At 24.0% G+C, this 21,821-nt stretch overlaps 1 protein-coding gene across 2 annotated transcripts; it reads left to right on the top strand.

Annotated features, from left to right (window-relative positions):
* The first annotated feature begins 3,800 nt into the window (after nucleotides 1-3,800).
* On the top strand, nucleotides 3,801-20,448 carry LOC113553621 (stromal interaction molecule homolog). 2 transcript variants are annotated; one of them, XM_026957031.1, is made up of 13 exons: nucleotides 3,801-4,309; nucleotides 6,291-6,436; nucleotides 13,410-13,529; nucleotides 13,643-13,755; nucleotides 15,873-15,988; nucleotides 16,092-16,261; nucleotides 16,392-16,553; nucleotides 16,613-16,780; nucleotides 16,868-16,968; nucleotides 17,044-17,207; nucleotides 17,271-17,336; nucleotides 18,890-19,143; nucleotides 19,758-20,448. In XM_026957031.1, exons 1-13 carry the CDS (start codon nucleotides 4,171-4,173, stop codon nucleotides 20,019-20,021), a joined length of 1,983 nt encoding a protein of 660 aa, XP_026812832.1. In that variant the 5' UTR covers nucleotides 3,801-4,170; the 3' UTR covers nucleotides 20,022-20,448. The 2 variants fall into 2 exon arrangements, with proteins under 2 accessions (XP_026812832.1, XP_026812843.1); XM_026957042.1 differs by lacking the exon at nucleotides 19,758-20,448 and adding an exon at nucleotides 18,189-18,201 and having other exon boundaries at nucleotides 3,804-4,309; nucleotides 18,890-19,060.
* The last annotated feature ends 1,373 nt before the right edge of the window (nucleotides 20,449-21,821 follow it).

Below are 21,821 nucleotides of genomic sequence, written 5' to 3'. Positions count from 1 at the left end.
TACAACTTGCATTTTTTTAAATTGCAACAGGTGTTTTCAATACAAAATTTGGATAGACAATTTAAAATCATTTTAGACCTCTTAACAATGGTCTAAAACTAAAATTGAATGAATGACAACGACCAAAAGTTTTAGTCTTTATTGAATGTTTTGATGACTTTGTAAATTTCTGTGTGATTCAACGTATTTTTTTCACTCAGAAGATGTTTTTAGACATTAAATAAATTATTTTTAAGACTTTATTTGACTTGAAGTTTACCTCATATTTTGTTTTATGTTCTAGGAATAGCGTAAACAAATTGAAACAAAATTTTTAATTTACTAAAAAAGTCCGTAGAGAGACAAAAAGTCCGTTTTATAAAAAGTTGAACAAAAAGTCCGAGCACATTTTTAGTGTCGGACAAAAGGTCCAAAAATACGAAATATTTTATGTAATTAATATTTATTTTAAAAGTTTAAAAGTGTGCACATGATTTAATTTAGTTGACGTGTTTATTTTATAAATAAAATAAAATTCATTGTTTGTTGAAATGTATTTCAAGTGTGTGTTTAATGTGTTGAATTCTGTATTATTTCTTAGTATAATATGCATAGAGAATAAACAATAATACTTAGCAGATACCGTACCTATATTAAGTTAAAATTAATTAAAATTAATAATAAATTATGAATATATAGTTAATTATAAATGAAAATAAGAAAATAGATAAAAAACATAATAATATAATATGTGTATAATGTGTACAAACATTTTTAAATTCTTAAATTTTTAAGATAATTATTAATTATATAAAATATTTTGTATTTTTGGACTTTCGGACTTTTTGTCCGAATATAAAATCTGATTCCGGAAGTTTTGTTCAACTTTTTTTAAAAGGAACTTTTTTGATTCGGTTATTATAGTACTATTATCGGTTATCAGTGTTATCGCGACTACCTTTCTGTACGTAGCGTAATTTAAAAAAAAATGAATTAAAAATTATTAAAACTATAATAAAAACTAGAAATAAAATTCAAAATTTATAATTAATTCAAGGAGGAAAATGTTCAGCTATGCTATTTAAAATGCTCATAAATGGATTATCGTGCTTTTGACGTCATCAAATGAATTCAATATAATAAAATATGTTGACGTCACTAAATCATGTTTAAGGGACCATTATTAACTCTCATCTGATTCATTAAATTAAATAGTTATAGTGATTGTTCTGTGTTCATGCAACTGGCACTCCTGGCATATGCAGGATATTCTTCTTTTCTTCTAATAATTACACTAAATGCATAAAGACAAATAATAATAAATGTTAAAAATAATATGTATACATATGTGTGTAGTAATATTCAATGAATTAAAACTTAAAATAGGAGGAAGAATAAATTTATATCTTTGCTCCTACTATATAAAATATTGTGCGTATTATCCTCCTTCTTACCACCTTATATTACGCTTATGTAGGGAACTACTCATTAATGATTACTCTTTAGACTAGGGACAAAGCAAAAACGCTGTAAAATTTGATACGCTAATAAGTTGGTTGATGATTTTATTAACTGGCTAGCAACCCTTAGTCAATGAATTAAGAACGATATGCATAAGAAGTAACACCATTATCCACGATTGCTTGACTATTGTCCTTTTGGCCCCTATATATAATATAGTATATTGACACAGTATAGAAATTTTTAGAGTAAATATTTTTGCAAAGGTTCTATATGGTAATTTGGATAAATCCTGACTCCTAAGATCTAAGTCCAAAAATCAGGTATCAAGATTCGCTGACGCTGACGCTGACACTTCAATACGTCAACCCACCGTTAGCAATAGCGTAAATTGGGCTAAACTGGTAGAGTTACGATCAGTTTCTAGGTTGGACAGACTTTGACTTTAAGTTAAGGTAATGTTTAACAAAATATCCTTAAGAGGATGTTAGCGCACCGTTTGTTTTTTCTCTCTAGCCCATGGGCAACATAGATAAAACGCATTTACGCAGTCTGAGTAGAACTCGCTCAATTTTGGTTCTTGAGTAAATATACCTATTATAAAATTAAATTTTGATAATTCTAAGTACAAGACGATGAGTTTTATCCATTGTTCCCAATACATCGTTAATTACATAGTTTAGAAATAACTATAAATTACAACATTTTTAAATAACCTTTAACTTTTCAAAATTTTAATTTTTTTTTTAAAAACTCATCGTCTTGTTCTCAGAAATATTGTCAAAATTTAATTTTATGATAGGTATATTTACTCTAAAAATTAAACGAGTTCTACTCAGACTGCGTAAATGCGTTTTGTTTGTTGTGTGTGGGCTAGAGAGAGAAAACAAACGGTGCGCTGACATCCTCTGAAATATGTATTTAATGATATTAAATTAATATAAATTTAATTTCAATAAATTGTAAATGAATACTAAAGATATGATATGAAATTAATTATTAATTATACTGATCTTTTTCTTGTAGAATGGAGGTTTTTTCAAAAAGGCTAACATTTTTCTCAACATTTGTATTAATATTTTTCTAATAATCAGGTACAACAATTAATACCGAAATAATAAAAAAATATTTACATATATAAATTTAATTTGCTCAATAATACAATATTACCTTAATAATTAATATAAAAGTTAAATTACAGATCAAAAATAAACTGTTTTATTTGTCAAAATGTATATATACATATTTGTATAATAGAAAATTATTAATAACAAAACTATAAATAAATGTGAAAAGGATATAATATAATAATAATTCCAGTGCTTCAAAACAAAGTTAAACATTGGTTCTCAAAATATAAATTAGTTAATTTATTATTATATTGATATTTCAATTTTTTGAAAACTGAAATCGTGATTTTTTGGAGTTGCAAAAAGATACTCTTGCGACCCTATGATATTTTCAGGGATTGCAAGTGCTATCCCGTGCGACCCCCAGTTTACGCCACTGACCGTTAGCATCCATTGTCGAAGAGTGTTATTATATAGGTGCCATAGACTCCAATTCACAAATGTGTATATACACTGACCTTGACCATTGACCTGTCAGTAGAACATTTTACTGAACCTCTCAAAAGTAGCATGATAGGTAGCTACTTATTGTGGGTCGTCTTTAACTTTCACCTGACCTATATATTATATTAACTCATGTTAATATAGATCCTTTATATGGCTCTAAAACAATCTACATCGATAATTACGTGGAGATAAGTCTTAAGAGCATATCGAGTTGGGTAGATATCTACTATATCTACAAATCGGGTGTCATAATTTAATTTACACGGTTTGAAATTAAATGTTAACATCCAGACATATTATTTTTACTTGAGATGTAGTGGTGAATAATGTATTAATATAAACAAATACAATATTTACTAGGTATATCTACTAATTATAAATTGATTTTATAATTTATTACATATGTCAATTGTCAATGATAATAAAAATAATATTTTTGTGTATTAAATTAGATATTATTTAGATCGAAAATAAAAAGAATTTCGGTATTATTTCATGTTTGTAAAATAATAGTCAATAGACATAATAATCTTATTATATAAAATATAAATGTTGACGCGACCCGTCGATCGCTTATTATTATAAATTATAAAAGGTCTTATACTTATGAATTTATGATGGATAAAAAATCGCCTTGACCATTGTCGAGGAACAGTGCTGCAATTGATATCAGTCACCAGCTGCTTTGAATTTAACCAATCAAAATAGTGCAAGGACGACCGGAACCCTACTTACTATTTGACTGTGCGCGAATCTCTTTTATGGCGAGAGCTGTGAATTCTTATCAGTGTGACAGTGTCCATTCCGCTTTCGTAATTATTGTGTTTTCAGTTCGTTTCAATTTTTTACATTTTGTCGTTTGTCGTAAATTTAACATTTTTTTTTTTTTTTTTGTTCGAGGATCTGGATTATTGTTTTTTCCTCTTCTACCCGTTACCGTGTTGCATAACAAACGTATTATTTTCAGTTTATCGCACGTTGGGGCCCCGACATTAATGATAATCGCACTTTTCCGTGACTTGGGCCGACGGAATTCGCGGTACCGTGATGTAATCGCGACAACAATCGAACGAGATTTACACTAGAGAACTGCCCAGAAAATTTCACACAAAAAATAATAATAATCATTCAAAACTTTGCCAGTTTTCCAATCATGTGCTCAAAATCGTCACTACTTCTATTACTATGGAGTAGTGCAATGTTAACATTGGTGCTTCCTGCATTCTGTGATGTACTCAGTGAATCTAGTTTTAATTCGGCCAAAGTCCGGGTCACGGAACCAACCGATTCTGGTAAGTCAATCGTATGATATTACTTAATCAGCAAAATATTATAATATGAATTATGCACATTTTTTGTTTATTATTTTGTTGTTATCCAATGTACTTCTACTGTATTGTTAAGAAATACTATTTCACAGTATAAATTATATGAATACTAATGCCTACATAATGTTCAATATAACTAATAGTTGAAAAATATTATAATATTGTAATAAGTTTCACTGTGGGCAGGTACTTCAAGTTTTTCAAATGTTACTTAAAATTATACAATAGAGTTACAATGAAATCTTGTACCTATTTACCAAACATGAGTATTACGTAAATTTTTATTTTTTATTTAAATTATTTTGATATTCCATGCAAAGATCTTTTGTTTTACTTTGATCTTCATTTTTAGTTTCTCAATTTATGATTATTATTATTATTTGTTACAATTATTACTTAAAATTTAATATACTTAATAGTTAATTGTTAAAATAAATACAAAACAATTAAGTTAAGTAGAATTACATTATTTTTCAACTCCTAGATAAATGATTATTGTTAAGGATATTTCTATTTTATAAGTTTATTTTGAATTTATAGATAAGAAACTTTATTAAATAAACTTACTAGCATGAATCATTAATTTTCATAGTTTATTAATGTTATTTTGGTACATAAAATGCTTAATTTGTGTATACATTTAAACTGATGTAAGATTAAAATATATACAATACCTAATTAGTAAATTTAAATATTTAGTTTTATAGATATTTTGCATTTACTTGTTTTTACTTTTGAAAAATCCTGGGCACTTTATTTATTTTTAAATTTAACAAAATTAATAAAAAATTACTTAGTTTTAAAATTATTGAAATAATTAATAGATAAATAAACTTTTAAACTAGAATTAGCAATTAATTAAAAAACAAACGTTTTAAATAAATAATGGTCCGGTGCATTGTATACCTACACTTATCTTATTGTATTGCCTATCAAGACATAGATAAATGGATAAAATGTTCCAGGCATTTTTTATTGTTAAAAGTCGGTACTTAATTATTCAACTTACCTGTTAGATATTATTAAAATAGATATATGAATTATTTTAACGGGAATTTTAGTATATCAAAAATAATTAATTTATCTAAAGACTTCAGTATAGCTGTATTTATGCCCAAATATATGCTTTAAACTATTTATTTTCTAAAATTAAATACTTCAAATTTTAACATTTATTTAAACTTTTCAATTATTACCTAATTTTTGAGAAATTACAATATTTTATTTGCTAAATACTTCTACGTTTAAATAAATAGCTGTATTCTATGAATTAGAACCATTTTTTGTTTTTTTTATTTATGATATTTACTTTTAACTATAAAGATTGGATATAAGAATAATGTTTATTTAGGATTACTTAGTTTGTAATTTTATAAGATAGTTTATTTTAATTTAATGTATTTACTCATGTATTTATTATTATACATTAATGTTATACTCCATATTGTTTCTTGGTATCTATCCGATTAGTCCCCTAAATATATACCCTAGTTATGTACCTACAATTTTGTATCTTATCTATGAATATACTATTTAAAAGATATTTTAACGTATAATTTAAAATACTATTTAATAAAACAGTTCTACATCATACATTCTTCTACATCAATTTTTTTTATTTTTGTATTTTTAGTAATATTACAATACCATGCAATATATTAATACATTTTAGTTTATTAATTCATATTTATATTGAAATATAATTAGTTGTCATACGCTGAATATTGGCTAATTTTTATTTTTTAAATGTATTTTCATTATTTTGATTTTACAATACATAAAAAAGATTATTTCTAACTAAATAGGAATTTATTAATAATTATTTTAATTTAATAATCTGGGACTTGAGCCCCTAATTAAATTTATTAAGCTCCATTTATGATCTATGTATAATTTTAGAGTTAATTTATTTTTTAAAAATCATATTTTAAACTTTTATTTTAAGGTGGTGTTAATGATTCGTGTAATGACGATATTGCATGTTTGACAATGGCTACCCAAGACAGGTTGGGTTTAGATGCAATTCGATCTTTACATCGACAACTAGATGATGATGCAGATGGTGCTATTGATCTTTCAGAGTCTGATGATGTAAGTTTATTTTAAATAAAAAAGTATAATAATATTTGAAAAATTCAAAAATAAATTATTTAAAATTATTTATTAGTAATATGTTATTTTTAACATTTTACTAATACATGTTATTAGTAATTGGTTATTAGATATTATCATCATAAACTATTTCATATTAAAGTATAATGGAAATATTGAGTCTCTTTAGTTTTATACCTAATGTAAAGTGAAATTATTTCTAATTAAAATTGAAGTGATGACTGCTCTGTCATATTCTATGAAATTGAAGACAGAAGGCAAATTGCCAGGTATGTCCAACAGTCGCCACATTAGTGAGTTTTTAGTAATAATTGATTTTTTAATGACATAGTTGATATACAAACATATATTATAATTTTGTGTTGGAGCAAAGCCTGTATTTTTTGTATACATTTGTAACATAATGTTTATATCAGTAATTTTTTTTGAGTATGTTGATACATTATTATTTATTATTCTAAGTTTTAATACTAGAATACCTTCTAAAAATGTGAAAGACAAAACGTCATTGTATTACTTTCAACATAATAGAGTATATAAAAAAAAAAGGAAGATTCTAAAATGATATTTTTTATATTAATATAAAAAGTAAAAAAATATACCTTAATAGTGTGTTGGTATATTGTTATAGTATAGAATTTGAGAGTACTTAGTGAAATATATATATTTATATACAGTGGAACATCAATAACTTAAATCAGTTTGGGGAAAAAAAAATTCTAGTTATCAAAAATTTGACTTATAGAGGTCCGAGTTATCATAAATTAAAATGGAAGGGCTATGGCATTCCTTCGAGTTATAGAAAATTTTACTTGTAGAGATTTGAGTTATTGAGGATCCACTGTAATTTGTATTGTGGATTATCATTAGGTAAACATAAGTAGTGTGACCATAATTGTCTTATCCAAAACAGAAACACTTTCTAAAAATAGCTAAAAATTACTAATAAGAAAAATTATCAAATGCTTACTTCTTTGAATGATTATGATTATTAATTTGACTTCTGTATAATATTAATATTATACAGTAAAATAACATTTGAATACTACATTTTATTAAACATAATATGGTTATAATTGATCATTGAATAATGATTGTGGTATATAGTACTAACAACAAATATATACCTCATATCATTAAAACCATGAACCATTTATAATAAACCATTTATTTTTTTATGCACATATTATATATATATATATTTAATTTTCTTAAATATGTGTATAGAAGGGACGCCAATTTTAAAAGTGGAAAAATGTCTCTACCCCCCCCCCCCCCACTAATGTGGGATTTATAGTTAGTAATCACACTGAAATATAAGTAGTATAAATAAAATATTTTGTAAATTTCGATTATGTAACATGTATATTTTGTTCATATTTACACTATTTAGTAAAAAATAATTTTTATAATTCATTCATATATTTTAATTATTTTAAAATATATTCAAGATATAGAGAAAAATGTAATTCTTGTGTATATATTTTCAATCTGTTAGAACTTATATGAAAGTATAAATTAACAAAGTCTTATCATAACAAAATTATTCATAAATAATGAACTAGAAATATTTTGATAAGGTAATATAAATTATAATAATTAATAATTATATTAATACAAATATATTATAACTGCTGCCTTCATTATTCACTATTCTATTATGTTATGATTTTCTTATGTATTAGTATTACTATTTAAAAAAAAAAAAACTAAATACCTATAAGTTTAAAATGGCCTTCACTTTCATGGACGAAACAAAATTATGACAGTCTGTTGACTCATTCACTTAAAGATTAGTTAAACAATAATTTTAAATATTTAATTATTTAAAAAATTATATATTTAGTTTTTGTTTCAATTAATTCTTATTTTATTTAAAAATAATTGAATCCCAACTTTAAACTAGGAGTTAACAAATGTCATTCATTCATTGTTCAAAAATAATTTAATGTCTCAAAGTTATTTGATTATTATATAAATCACATTACATTTAAATATTTATTAAATAACAATAGAAATATTTTCATTATGCAATAATTTCCTTGTATTTAATTTGTACCTTGCATTTTATTGTTATTTTACAAACAAACTAATGTGTTTTATATAATATATATCTTCTGTGTAAAGAATATTTTCTGAATGGAATCAAATAAGTAATTAGGTATTTTTACGAAAATGTGATTTTTTTTATTTAAAGGAACAATTTTCACAAATTTAGGATACGTCAATTAATTAATATTTTAGAATGGTATTATATTTTTCCAGATAAATAAAATTGTTTTAAAATTAATATTTCGTTTATATTTATAAACAAATTGGATTCTCAGTAGGATTATAATAAAATTAATAAATGTAGACGTATTTTTCATTGTATTTAACTTATTAGTTGTATCGTATTTTTTACGATTATTAAATTGAAAATGTTCAGGGTAGTATATCTTAAAGTTTAAACTACTAAATACTAACAATTTAAAATTTAAATAAAATTATTTAAACCTTCTATCTCAAAGATCTTAAACAAGTCAGGTATATATTAAAATATGTTTATAGTCTAAGATTAAAACTATATTCTTGAAGTTTTCTAAGTATATTGATAAAGGATTTTTATTTTTTGATGGTTTATGGTAATTTGGTGGTCTGTTATATTTGATACTAACATTTTGTAGTATCATTAAGTATATTAAATTTTTTGTTAGGATTCCTAGTATTTGAGGCGGCAATACGATCCTTTTTTTCCTCCCGAAAACAGAAAATCGGGTGTAGTAAAATGAATATTAATGGTTCATGTGAGTATCTATATTCCTATATACAAAAAATGTACAGTTTTTAAATGCTCGTAATTTGTTTCGTAAATCAATAAATGCCAGTGGCGTACTAACGGGGGGGGAGGAGGGGATCAAACCCCCGAAATATTTAGAATTTATGAATTTATTTATTATGAAAAACTTAAAATGTATGGTACTTGTAATTTTTTTTTAAAAACCCCTCCTCCAAAATTCAGGTCTAAGTACGCCACTGATGAACGCCTCCGAAATGTGCTAAATTATCTTACCTTTAAATTTTATAATAAATCATTTTAATCTAATTAAAAAAAAAATATTGAGAAAAATGGATTATTATAAATTTAAAATTTGCAATATCGTACCTACGTTTGTTAGACCGAGAAAACACGTTCGGGTGTGGCGTCCTCTTCACAACCCTATGTATAGCTTAGTGTATTTAGATTTATAGGTTTATTGCGCATAAACAAATGTAACATGATTTCTTTAATTATTGTAGTACTGGAGATGAACTTAATTATTATACTACTGACTAAACAATTTGTGGTTATTAATTAAATTGATCACTGTAGTCGTGGATATTGGATATGCTATGTCAACGACCTCATACAAATACATTATATTCCAATAATAAACATTTATAAATATTAAAAAAATAATATTTTTTTTATTTTTTTTTTTTTTTATTATGTACTAGTATTGTTCAAAATTATTTAAAAACGGTACTTTAATATACTATAATTTTATATTTTTCATACAAGTAGATGAGTAATGTACCCAGTATGTATTCTCATATAACATAATACATAACATTATTTTTATATGCTTAAATTATTGCATTGTGATTATGCACACGCCTATATACTGGCCACATTACAAATATTACCTTACTTTTAAAAAATTAAATAATTTATATTATCAAAATATTAATACGTATGTACGATTATAGATTTTATAATTTTTTTATTTAATTTGTAAAACTCAAGTGTCTAAAACATTAAACACTATAATTAGTATCTATAGTATCTAGCCTTATTTTCAGAATACACTATTTGTAGGGGATCAGTAACATTATAATGTTATAATAATACCTTAATTTTATATACCCACATAATTATAATTATTTTAATTTCGTATTTCTAAATTACGATAAATAAGTAAATATACTCAATAAATAGTAATCGAAAATCGTCGACACATAAAATGTTGGTAATACATCATCTAAATATTTAATTTAATATTGTACCATTTCTACCTTATAAGAAACAGTGTATAGTATAAACACCGGATTTATTAAAAAAAAACTAAATAAATTATATTCACGTATAAATGAGTATAATATCTGTAAGTTTTTTAAACATGAACGTTTCTGTACTGATCATGCAAATCCATTATATGAAAAATATTAAATAATTTTAATTTTTAAACTACCTATGTATAAATATTTAACCTTTGGTTTAATTATTACCATCTGTTAGTGTCTCGTATCTTATTAAAATTGGATTCACTCATCAATACATAATGTAGTCCTAACTATTATTTTAAAATTAATTTTTATATAATAAATTATAAATTTATAGAATTGAAAATTAAATTTAAGTTTAAATTATTAATAATATCTTAGTTAAAATATGTTAACATTAAATCTTATTAGTTTTTAATTGCTATGTTTGTCTATATTTTAATTTGACAAAATTTGCCTCGCTTGAAAACTTATATTTTTTGTAAATAATTGTATAATTACTTTAGTAGGTGGTAATTTTATTATTAATTGTATATAATACATTTGGGAGTTTTAATAACGTTTCTAAGTATAATTTTTCCCAATTGAGTCAATATTAATAGGATCAATGAAAATAAGTCACAAATTAATTTATATTCCCCCTCACAATATTGTTAGTAGTTTATTTATACATATGGTTGTGCGAAAAAAATACTGAATATTTCCGCTTCGAATTAAAATTATACTCCCAGGCAACCTAGATTTTGGCAGTTTGCTCTTAGGAATATTATAGGTGAAGTATTTTTTTGTATTTCTTATAAATAGTGTGCTGAACGAATTTGGCACTTAAAACATTCCAACACGAATACATAAAAAAAATACAATTGAATGAGTTCGCGGGAAGCATTTAAAAAATAATATTTAAGGTTACGTCTCATTTGAAGTCATAAATCAGAATGTAAATTATGTTAATAAATCTGTTACTATGCTTATTATCCATTTAAATTAATCTATTTACATAATTATTATATTGACGTAGGTATCAAATAAAATATTAATGGTGATATGATAGTTTTTTTTTACAATATCGATTCAAAATTGATCATAAAAGTTTATCATTTATCAGTTAGGTATTAGTGTATTACTATAATATTAATCAGAAATCGCTGATAATATAATATATTGTTTAGGTTATAACTGCAGTAAAATAGCGCGTTTGTTGTATTTAAAAGGATTTATCAAAGCATTCAAATTTCAAATATTTATGTTTTTTGAAATATTTCTACTGTAGATTTGCACAGAATATAATTTATACACTAATGATATATTATTGTATATGCAATATATATTTTTTTTTTACTGCTTATTAACTTTTGAAGTTTATTACTAATAAGTAATAGCCAATAGGTACTGTATGTATTGTTGTGATGTTGTTTTTATTTTACTATAATATTTCACTATAGTTAAAAATAATTGAGTGAATTGATTCAATATGTCTTCTGTATCAATTTTATTAGTGCAGTCTGATGCAGATGAATAAATACGAGTATTGAGTATATATCACAATAAATTCTTTATACACTTAATTTATAAAATTTGTCATGATTTAAAATTCATATTCAAAAACTTAGAAAATAGAAATAACTACTTGCATTATGTGATGATAGTAAGTTTTTAAAAAAATGTTGACCGTTTATGTAATGTAAAACAATTTCCGATCAAAATTAAAAATTTGAATTTCATAATAAATTATTAATTATTATTAAAATTATCAAAATTTTTCTAACACAGTGGTTTATCATAGATTTTCAAATGCATTGCTGATTTTTGCAATTATATCTTTGGGATATTTTTGTCAAAAACTTATATACGAGTAGATTATGTAAATCATGTTTATTATTGTGAATTGTTATGTATTATTATATGCAATAACATATTTTAAGAATATAATTTAAAATCAATTACCGATATTTTTATATTATCAGTTCCCTAAAGTTGTATTAATCAGTTATCGATGCGTCTAAGGTAACGTGGTTGGTGGTTGCATTTCGAGTTTAATTAATTAAACGTTGAAAACGTTTTAATACATTAACAATTAGATAAACTGAAACGTTTCATTATGTTATTATATATTTATATTTTTAATTGTTTTACAAAAAAATTGTAATGTTAATATATAACATTTTTATATTTGATCTCTTTTATTTATTACGAAAATATCTCATTGAGTATTATAGGAGAAGCGTAAAGGTTCTCGTCAACAGTCAACACCCAAAAGTTTCTGTATCTGCCTATAATACTTTGAAAAATTTACGTAAACAAGAATGATAAAATTTTCATTCCGAATCATGTATCTCCGATTACTGAATAAGTTGTTATACTCATCCATGTATAACATATATTTTATGATGAAGACTAAATCTACCCTTCATTTTTATAATGATGACCTTTGCTACTTTTGAATTTTGGTGCATTGCAATAAACTGAATAACACATTAAGATGAAGATCCTATTGTATCTACATTATACTTGTCATGGTAGGCCAAGGTTGACACTTGAGTAATTTAATAATAGTTGATCAATATACAGTCTTTTATATGCAATACGTTAGGTTTTACTAGGTTAATCTAAACCATACAATTATTAGAAACTATAACTATCATCAAAAATTTATTGATTCAACAAGAAATTGCACTACTAAAAAAAAACTTATTATTTCAATAATAAAATTCATATTTTTCATTTTTTTATGACTAAAGAAAACAATTGAATGTTCATTGTTCTCACATTTTGTATCTACCTAATAAAAATGTTTTAATTATATACATTAATTAAATGTGAATAAAACCTTGAATTAAACTGTCAAATTCCAAACTTAAGTTGAAATTTTGAAGTTTCACAAAATATGAAATTGTATTTTAATTGGAATTTTGTGTTTGGTATTTTTTAGTTTCTTCGTGAAGAATTGAAGTATGAAAAAGGCGCGGAAAAACGTCAAAAGGCATTTCATCAAAATGATGATATGTATATATCTGTTAAAGACTTGTGGGATGCTTGGGTAAAGTCTGAAGTAAGTCATTACATTTTTTTTCACAAAAATAATTTTAAATACCCATATAGAAACCAGTATAAAATATAATATTGAAGTTCAGGAATATAATTAATTTTTTGTTTATATTTTAGGTACACAATTGGACTGTCGAGCAAACTTGTGATTGGCTTTCTACATCAGTGGAACTGCCCCAATATGTTCCTAATTTTATACAACATAGAGTGACCGGAGCTCATCTCCCTAGGTTAGTTACAATTGCATAATTACCTACTAAATAACTATCTATATGCTATTCAATATATTATACGAGTTTTTAGGCGATTGTCTATAAAATTTGACTTGCGAAGGTAGGGGAAATTAATAAACATAATATAAAATTGAAAATTACAAGGCCTTATTTTAAAGCGTAGTTGAACATATTTTATTAAGTAGAGAAAGCATTTGTCTATAATTACGTAGGTACTTGAAAATCAATTATTTCATAGTCTATACGTTTGTTTATAGTGTCGTGACAGAAATTTAGTATATTGTATTTGTATACATGCTAGTATTTTGTTGGTTACAATTATAATGGTTAGTTTTCTATAAGCAACGCAATACCGGAAAACCTGTATAATAAACTACTATTTTCATGGATGAATTAATAATAATTATTTATTTGGTGTCAATAATTTTTATCGAAGTTTTTAGTTATTCCCATTCGCGGTTAACCTAACTTTTGATTGTTAAATTATAATCAAATGGATTTTATCGATTTCAAATGTTTGAGAAAATTACACTTTTAGACTTTTAGTACTGATAACTAACACAAAATTAAAACATTACTAAGTGTAGAAATTATTTTTAATTTGTGTATATTGTATACCCATAAGAATGTAGAATCACGTAAAGTATGAATATCTTGAAGCACTATTATAAAAAATGATAACAATTAATTTACTTAATTATAATTGTAATCAATATTATAATATACAATAAGTCAACCAACTAATTTTACAAGTACCTAGCTACCTATATCGATATTTTAATAATGATCATATTATTCACTATAGTTTCACCATAATATTATATATTTAATATTTTATTCATTAATAAAAGTTTAATTAACTTTTAATTTACAGGGTTGAAATTTATTTTCATTTAATATTGTATAATTTGTACCTACTTCGTAATTGATCAATATTTACTGAATCATCAATTATTATTATCATATGAATCATTCGTTATATTTTCAAAAACTATTAATGTTTTGTTAATACTTTAGTGGTGTAGTTTAGAGGTAGGTACACTGACAAATGTTGGTCCACTATTCCGCTCACCTAAACTTGTCTGAAATTTGATTTATATATTATCAAATACATGGAATTGTCTAGCTGTTTCGGAATATGAAATAAAAAATGTATGTTATTGCATAAAAAAAATTAAAAACTTGAAAATTGTATCAATAAAAATAGTTAATAAAAACATATGAAACTTTTTTTTGTAATGATATTGTTTTTATTGTGGCTTTCGTCATCTTTTGGGACAGTAAAAATGATTCGATTTTAAACTTCAGTAGAAAATTGGATATAGTTGATACTTTATATTTGTAACTGTAATTTTCTTGAGTGTTTTTTACTGAATTCTTTAATAACTTCCTTTAGAGTAATTTTAATATCCCTATGAATATTAAGGAGCGTAAGTCCATTTAATCTATCTTCTCCTATATTGTTGATCTTAAATTCTTAAAATATGTTTTTGTTCGTCGAAGTAAGTGGTAACATAGTATAACACAAATAATTTTTAGCAATTCATTTATATTCCTATACAATTCAGATGTATGGGTTAACGCTTCTATAGCACTTTTCGGTTTATTTAATTGGGATTTCCAGAATTATTTTTACAAAGTAACCTAATCTCTAACCCCTTCAATTGAGCCAATCATCGCTATAAAATTTGGCCTATTCAATAATTTCTTCGATATCTGTATCGTAAAAAAAATAGTATTAAATGTTGCAAATACATGATCGTTTCATGACTGTAACCTACGAATCTATTTTTAATATCCGATATTGAATAATCCAATAATGTTTACTGTATAATTCAGTCGATTCAGATTTCATAATCATTTTTGGAACCCGACATTGTAAAATAATTATATAATTTATTTCAGTTTATATATAATAATAATTATTGATAAGCAACTAACAATAGTTGTTCCTAGCGGAAAGCACCGATATTATTATGTTTATTTTGAAAAATAAATAATATAACTTTATTTGTTGGAGGTTTAGACGACAGGGGTGCCTAAGAACCCGTAGTCCCCCCCCTGAATCCACGCCTGTAATAATCATTGTTGCATTATAATGTTTATAATTTCAGACTAGCTGTTACTAATATGCAGCTTTTGAATAATGTACTTGGAATCAAGGATCCTATTCATAAACAAAAAATTGCATTGAAAGCTATGGATGTAGTTTTATTTGGACCACCTAAAGGTTAGTAACTAATTTATACAATATGAGAAAATAAATCTCATGCTAAACTTTTATTTTAAAATATTCTATATTTGATTTTAAAATATTTTAATTTTATTAATAGACTCAGTAACACATTTGAAAGATTTAGTTTTAATAACATTATTGTTGGGAGCATTAATTGGTTTTTGGTATGTTTACAACCAAAATAAAAGTTCAACATTACATTTAAAACGTATGATGAGAGATATGGAAGGTTTGCAAAAAGCTGAAACTGCTTATGAAGATTTACAGGTATAATTTTTTTTTTTTTATTGATCTAAAATAAACGTCAGCAACATGTCATTAGTTGTATGTATAAATTACATTATGTCACTTTTTAAATTGACTATATTTTATTGTATTCTCAACAATTTAATTTTAGAAAGAACTAGAAAAAGCAAAACAAGTACAAGAGTATGTTATTACTGAAAAAGCAAATTTAGAAAAACAGTTACAAGAACAACAAATTAAAGATGAGAATTCATCGGAACTGAAATCATCTTATTCTAATTTGGAAATTTCTCAGCTTAAAACTGAAATTGAAGTAATCTAAATTTTATGAAATATGTATGTGATGATTACAAATAATAATTTAATTTCTAGTCATTAAGAGGAGAGTTAGCGAGAGCAGAAGGTGAATTAGATGATCGTTGTTGGACACCTCCTCATGGATTACAGCAATGGTTACAACTAACACATGAAATTGAAAATAAATCTTATATTAAAAAGAAATTAAGCGCTGAGAAACAATTACAACAAGCAAGAGAAGCGGTAATATTTTATTTAATATAGAGTTTAAATAATGATTATGTATATAATGTTTTAGGTAATATTTAACATAAACAATTTTTCTTCTAGTGTGAAAAATTACGTAAAAAAAGGTCTAGTTTAGTGGGTGCATTTGTGTCAACTCATGGAAAATCAATTGATGATGTTGACCGTAGTATTGTTGAAGCAAGGTAATGTTTAATAATATATTTTAAATTACCAATATACCTATAAATTATAATAGTTAATATTATTTGGTTTTTTAGAACATCATTAAATGAAGTTACTCAAGAACTCGCAGAGAGAGTGCATCGATGGAAACAAATTGAAATATTATGCGGATTCAATATAATAAATAATAATGGTCTGTCACATTTAGAGAACATGTTGTATAGAAATGTAGTGAATGGGCGAAACTTCTCACTGCGAGGTTTGCACATTTCTTAGTATTGGTTATGATAGGTTTTAATATTTTTTGTTGTTTTTGTTTTAGGGCGCATGAGTAGCCAAGATGACCTTGAAGACGATTCTAGCCAGTATTCAGTTTGTGTGGGTCCAGGTAAGGGAAGGGACGATGAATCTATTGGTTGAAATTTACCACTGCTTGTTTGTCTTATACTGTTTCTTCGAGTGTTTCCTATTGCTTGCAATAATATTTAATTATTGTTCAATTAATTTGAAATAAATACAATTTTTACTTGTTATTTACTAGATATTTTCACTCTTTATTCTTTTACTTTAGAGTTTGATTTAATACAATAGATTTTAACCAAAATACCTACAATTGATGTCTTTAATCATAATTGTATTATATTGATGAATTATTATGTTTATAATAGATAAATTATTTTTATATCATCTACTATTAAAAAATAAAGTATTTTTTTGTAATTCATTTTTACATTAATTATAGAATATAGCTAATGAACATTATTTTTAACTATTTAAATTATTATTATAAATATTAAAGTTCTCCAATTTATTTAACAATGCGATGAACAAGTTGTTCTAACTATTATTAATTATATTAAAACTTAATTTAAATCAACTATTTTTGTTGTAAATGTATTATACAAATGAAATTGAGAAATGTTATACTAGTTTTTATCATTGAAATATTTAAAAAAATGAATTTGTTTTGTTGAAATATTTTTGAAATTTTAATCTGTAATGCTTATATGTAATTTGATATTTTAAGTTTATGTATTGCTTGTATGATTTTTATTTATTTTATCACTTATTATTTTTTTAGATTTTAATTTTAATTTATATTTTTAGTCTATAAAGTAGTATTAGCTGTTTTAATTTTGAAACATTAGATATTATTTGGCCTATACATTAATATGTTAAGATATTATTACTTGGTGCATTTTAATAATTTAATTAATTTTTATCCTTATGCTGCATGAAGATGAGTTTTTGTGGTAAGCAATATATAACAATAATAACAATAATATTATTTCAAAACAAAACTACTGGTGTTGAAAATAAAAAGTAAAATTCTAGTCAAATTGGCAATAACATTTACCTTCATCATTATGTGTACACTTACAATACTAAATATTATTTTTAAAATTAATTTAATATTTCTTTTATTCAAACAAATAGTTTATATAAAAAAAAAATTTTCATTGGAAGTCGTACTTAGCTTGATTATTATGAATTTGTATAAATATTAAACAATTTTATCTTATAGTATATATTAATTTGTATAATCTAATACAATTTAGATTTATTATTTAGTATAAGATGTTGTAAAATTAAAAAAATATTTATAAATGTTATCTTTTTCAAAAAATAAAATGTTTATCAATATTTGTAATATTTACAATAGTTATGAATATAAACATAATTTAAATTAAATTTTATTGTATTATTCTAATACTCATAAATACATGTGACTTAACTCAAATTTATTTGATAAATGTAGTTTTATTTTTATTTATTTTATTTTATTTAGTATATATAAATGTATGTGTATATAGTATATACATATATGTAATATACTAATATATCATAGAATATTAATACTTTCATTTGCTTGTGTGTTTTAATAAAAAATTTCAATATATTTTAAGGTTTTTTTTAAGTTTTTTTTTTATTTATTTACAGGGACGTCGTATCAAGACCTTGGTGCTTGTGAAAATTCCGTTCAATGGCGGGACAACGGCCAGGATTCTTCAGGGAGCGACCAATTAGAATGCGTGGACGAAGAGCAACAAACCCATTCCTTGGATACAAAACCTTGTTTCATACTCGGCGAAGACATATGTGATTTAAAACAACCACAACAATCTGTTCAAACGTCAGATCCAAAAATGAAATCACCCAATACTGATACCAACCAACTCGTATCTGAGCAAGTTGTAAGACTATTATTTCAACATATTATTATATATTTTTTGTTACCTTTATCTATTTGTGATTTATTTAAGGGTATATTTATTGAAGTAAATAATTATTTTTACCATTCACAATTTTATAATACTAATTTTTGTATTTTAAAATACTGATACAAATTTTCTAAATATTTAATTCTTATACAACTCCCTATTTTTTGTTATAATATTCATAAACTATATGTCTATATTTCATAACCAATCAATATAAACAACCTTGCAATAAAAAAAAAAAAAATTATTTTAAACATTTCTACCTTCTTTTAGTCATTTTTTAAATTCTAAACTTATAATGTAGCCATAGTAAAACCAATAAATATCCCTTGTTCCATTTACCATTTTGAATCTAAAAATGTATGGTTTAAAATATATATATATAATGTATTTATTATAGGAACAATAGTGTTTAAAATTAATGGTGGGAGGGCTATAGCAATTCTAGGGAGGAGGGTAAGCTCCCTAGCCACTTCTTTATTTGCACTAATGTTATTTATCATCATTAATTAACTTTATATATTTAATTTTTTAAATATATTCTAGCTATTTATAATAATTTAAAACATTTAATATTTATATTATAGGTCGTTCCTGGTATGTTCCGTCATTCAAATTCAGATTCTAGTTTAGATCCAAAACATCGAAAGATATCAAGAATATCTAGCCGTTCAGATATTGTCTTAGTATCTCCAATACCTAGTGAAGTGTCTGTAAAACGCATTAAACGTCACAAATTATTCCCAATATTTTTATCTGCCAAAAGTAAAGCAGCTAAATCCCATCAAAACTCTGAAAACCCTAATGTAAATAATGATAAGGCGATAAAGTCATCTAAACAAAAATCATGATTCTGCTCATTCCTTTGTATATTATGTTGCTTGTATATAATAATGATTGTGATAAACATGATTCAGGAATGTTGAAAATAAGTGATATATTATTTGTTATTTGTTATTGTAATATATTTTAATATTTTATTTATATGTATCTAGTTTTAGAATGCACAAAACAAGTAATTCCAGTTATTGTTTTAATCATGTTATAATGTATGTAAATTAATTGTTTAATTTAATTAATACATTTTATAGAAGGTGCCTTAAAAGTACTTAGAGCTGTTAAATGGTACTTAATTTATAAAGACAAGGAAATATATATTTATATATGTATATTTTTTATCAACCCTTTTGATGTGATTGTTTAACTCAAGAACATTATTTATAGGACTGAACAATGTAAAAACTATATTAGACAATTAACTGCAATAATGAAATATGTAATAATACATTTAATAAGTGTTTTTATTTTAAGTAAACACAAGTTATTTAAAGACATTGTTTTTATTGTTAAGTAATTAATCTTAAGTTCATGTTAATTTCCATTTTTAATTGTGTAGAATTATACTTTGATGATTGTTACTATGTATACCAAAATATATAATTAGTCATTTTTTTTTCATTTGAGATTATGATTAGGATGTTTTAAAATCCTTATAGTAGTAGAATTTTTAAAATTATATTTATGAAAGGTTTTTGACCACATAAAATAACTAAACATTTTATTGATAAGATTTTTTTCAAATTTATCATTAACTAATAAAAGTCAATGTAAAGAAAATGCAAGTTAACTATTTGATATAAAATTATAACTTATTATAGCCTATAAATTATAAAACTTTAAATATTTCAAATGATTTAACCATCAACTTAAAATACACTAATATCAGATATTACAATATTCTGTATAATATTTTACAAAGTATATCAAACAAAATAATATAATTAAATTCAAATTTTCAAAATTGTACTACTTTCCATCTGTTTTATATTTATTTATGATCATTGATCAAATAAGAATGTTTAAGCAGTTTAATTATTTATAAATATGTATCATAATTCATAATATTTTAGTGCAAAGAAATACGAGATATATTATTTACTTGTTAAGTCATCTCTTAATATATATAAATAATTAATATTTTTGAAGATCATAAAAAAAAAAATAATGCATTCACAATTGTTTTATTTCTAAATTTTATCTATTATACATAGTTTGTATTTTTTTCCATGTCTCTTAATTTGTCATAAGATAGAAATAAAAGTTTTTATAGCACATAATTAAAGTGGTGGTTATTTAATAGTTTGATTTTATACTAAAAATAATTGTCTTTAGAGTTATGACTATTTTATAATGTAAATTTTCTTTTTAGATATCACTAATTCTTCAATATTCTCTACATACAAAAAATTACATTAAGTAATGAACTATAACAATCTTAAACTAGATACTGCCAAAATCAATTTAATTAAATTGTGTGAAATAATTATATAACTATTAGTTATTACTAAATTAGTACGTACTACATCAGTGGCGTCATTAAGACCACGCAGGAGTTATACATTTGTATATTTAAAATCCAATATTGTAGTAATTTGGTCCACTTTATAAATTGATTGGACTGATTAATCGATGGTGGCTTACGCTTAAGTGGCCTGCTCTATACGCAATTCGTATTTAAAACAAAATTTAAATGACACCATTGTACTCAATATGACCATAAATTATATCATTGATTATAAATATTAGTATTTATAATCAATGGTGATATTTGCATGTAGGGAAATCCGGGACAGTGTTTTAGAAATTTTAAT

The sequence above is a fragment of the Rhopalosiphum maidis genome, chromosome 1, assembly GCF_003676215.2.
Source record: "Rhopalosiphum maidis isolate BTI-1 chromosome 1, ASM367621v3, whole genome shotgun sequence".
Classification (NCBI taxonomy): Eukaryota; Metazoa; Arthropoda; class Insecta; order Hemiptera; family Aphididae; genus Rhopalosiphum; species Rhopalosiphum maidis.
Note: the sequence above shows the minus strand (reverse complement) of the source record. Positions and strands in the feature narration are given on the sequence as shown.

Coding starts and splice junctions, on each gene's coding strand:
- LOC113553621 (XM_026957031.1), top strand. CDS start 4,171: ATGTGCTCAAAATCGTCACTACTTCTATTACTATGGAGTAGTGCAATG. Junction 16,781..16,867: donor TACAACAAGCAAGAGAAGCG/GTAATATTTTAT, acceptor TTTTTCTTCTAG/TGTGAAAAATTACGTAAAAA. Junction 16,969..17,043: donor CGTAGTATTGTTGAAGCAAG/GTAATGTTTAAT, acceptor TTGGTTTTTTAG/AACATCATTAAATGAAGTTA.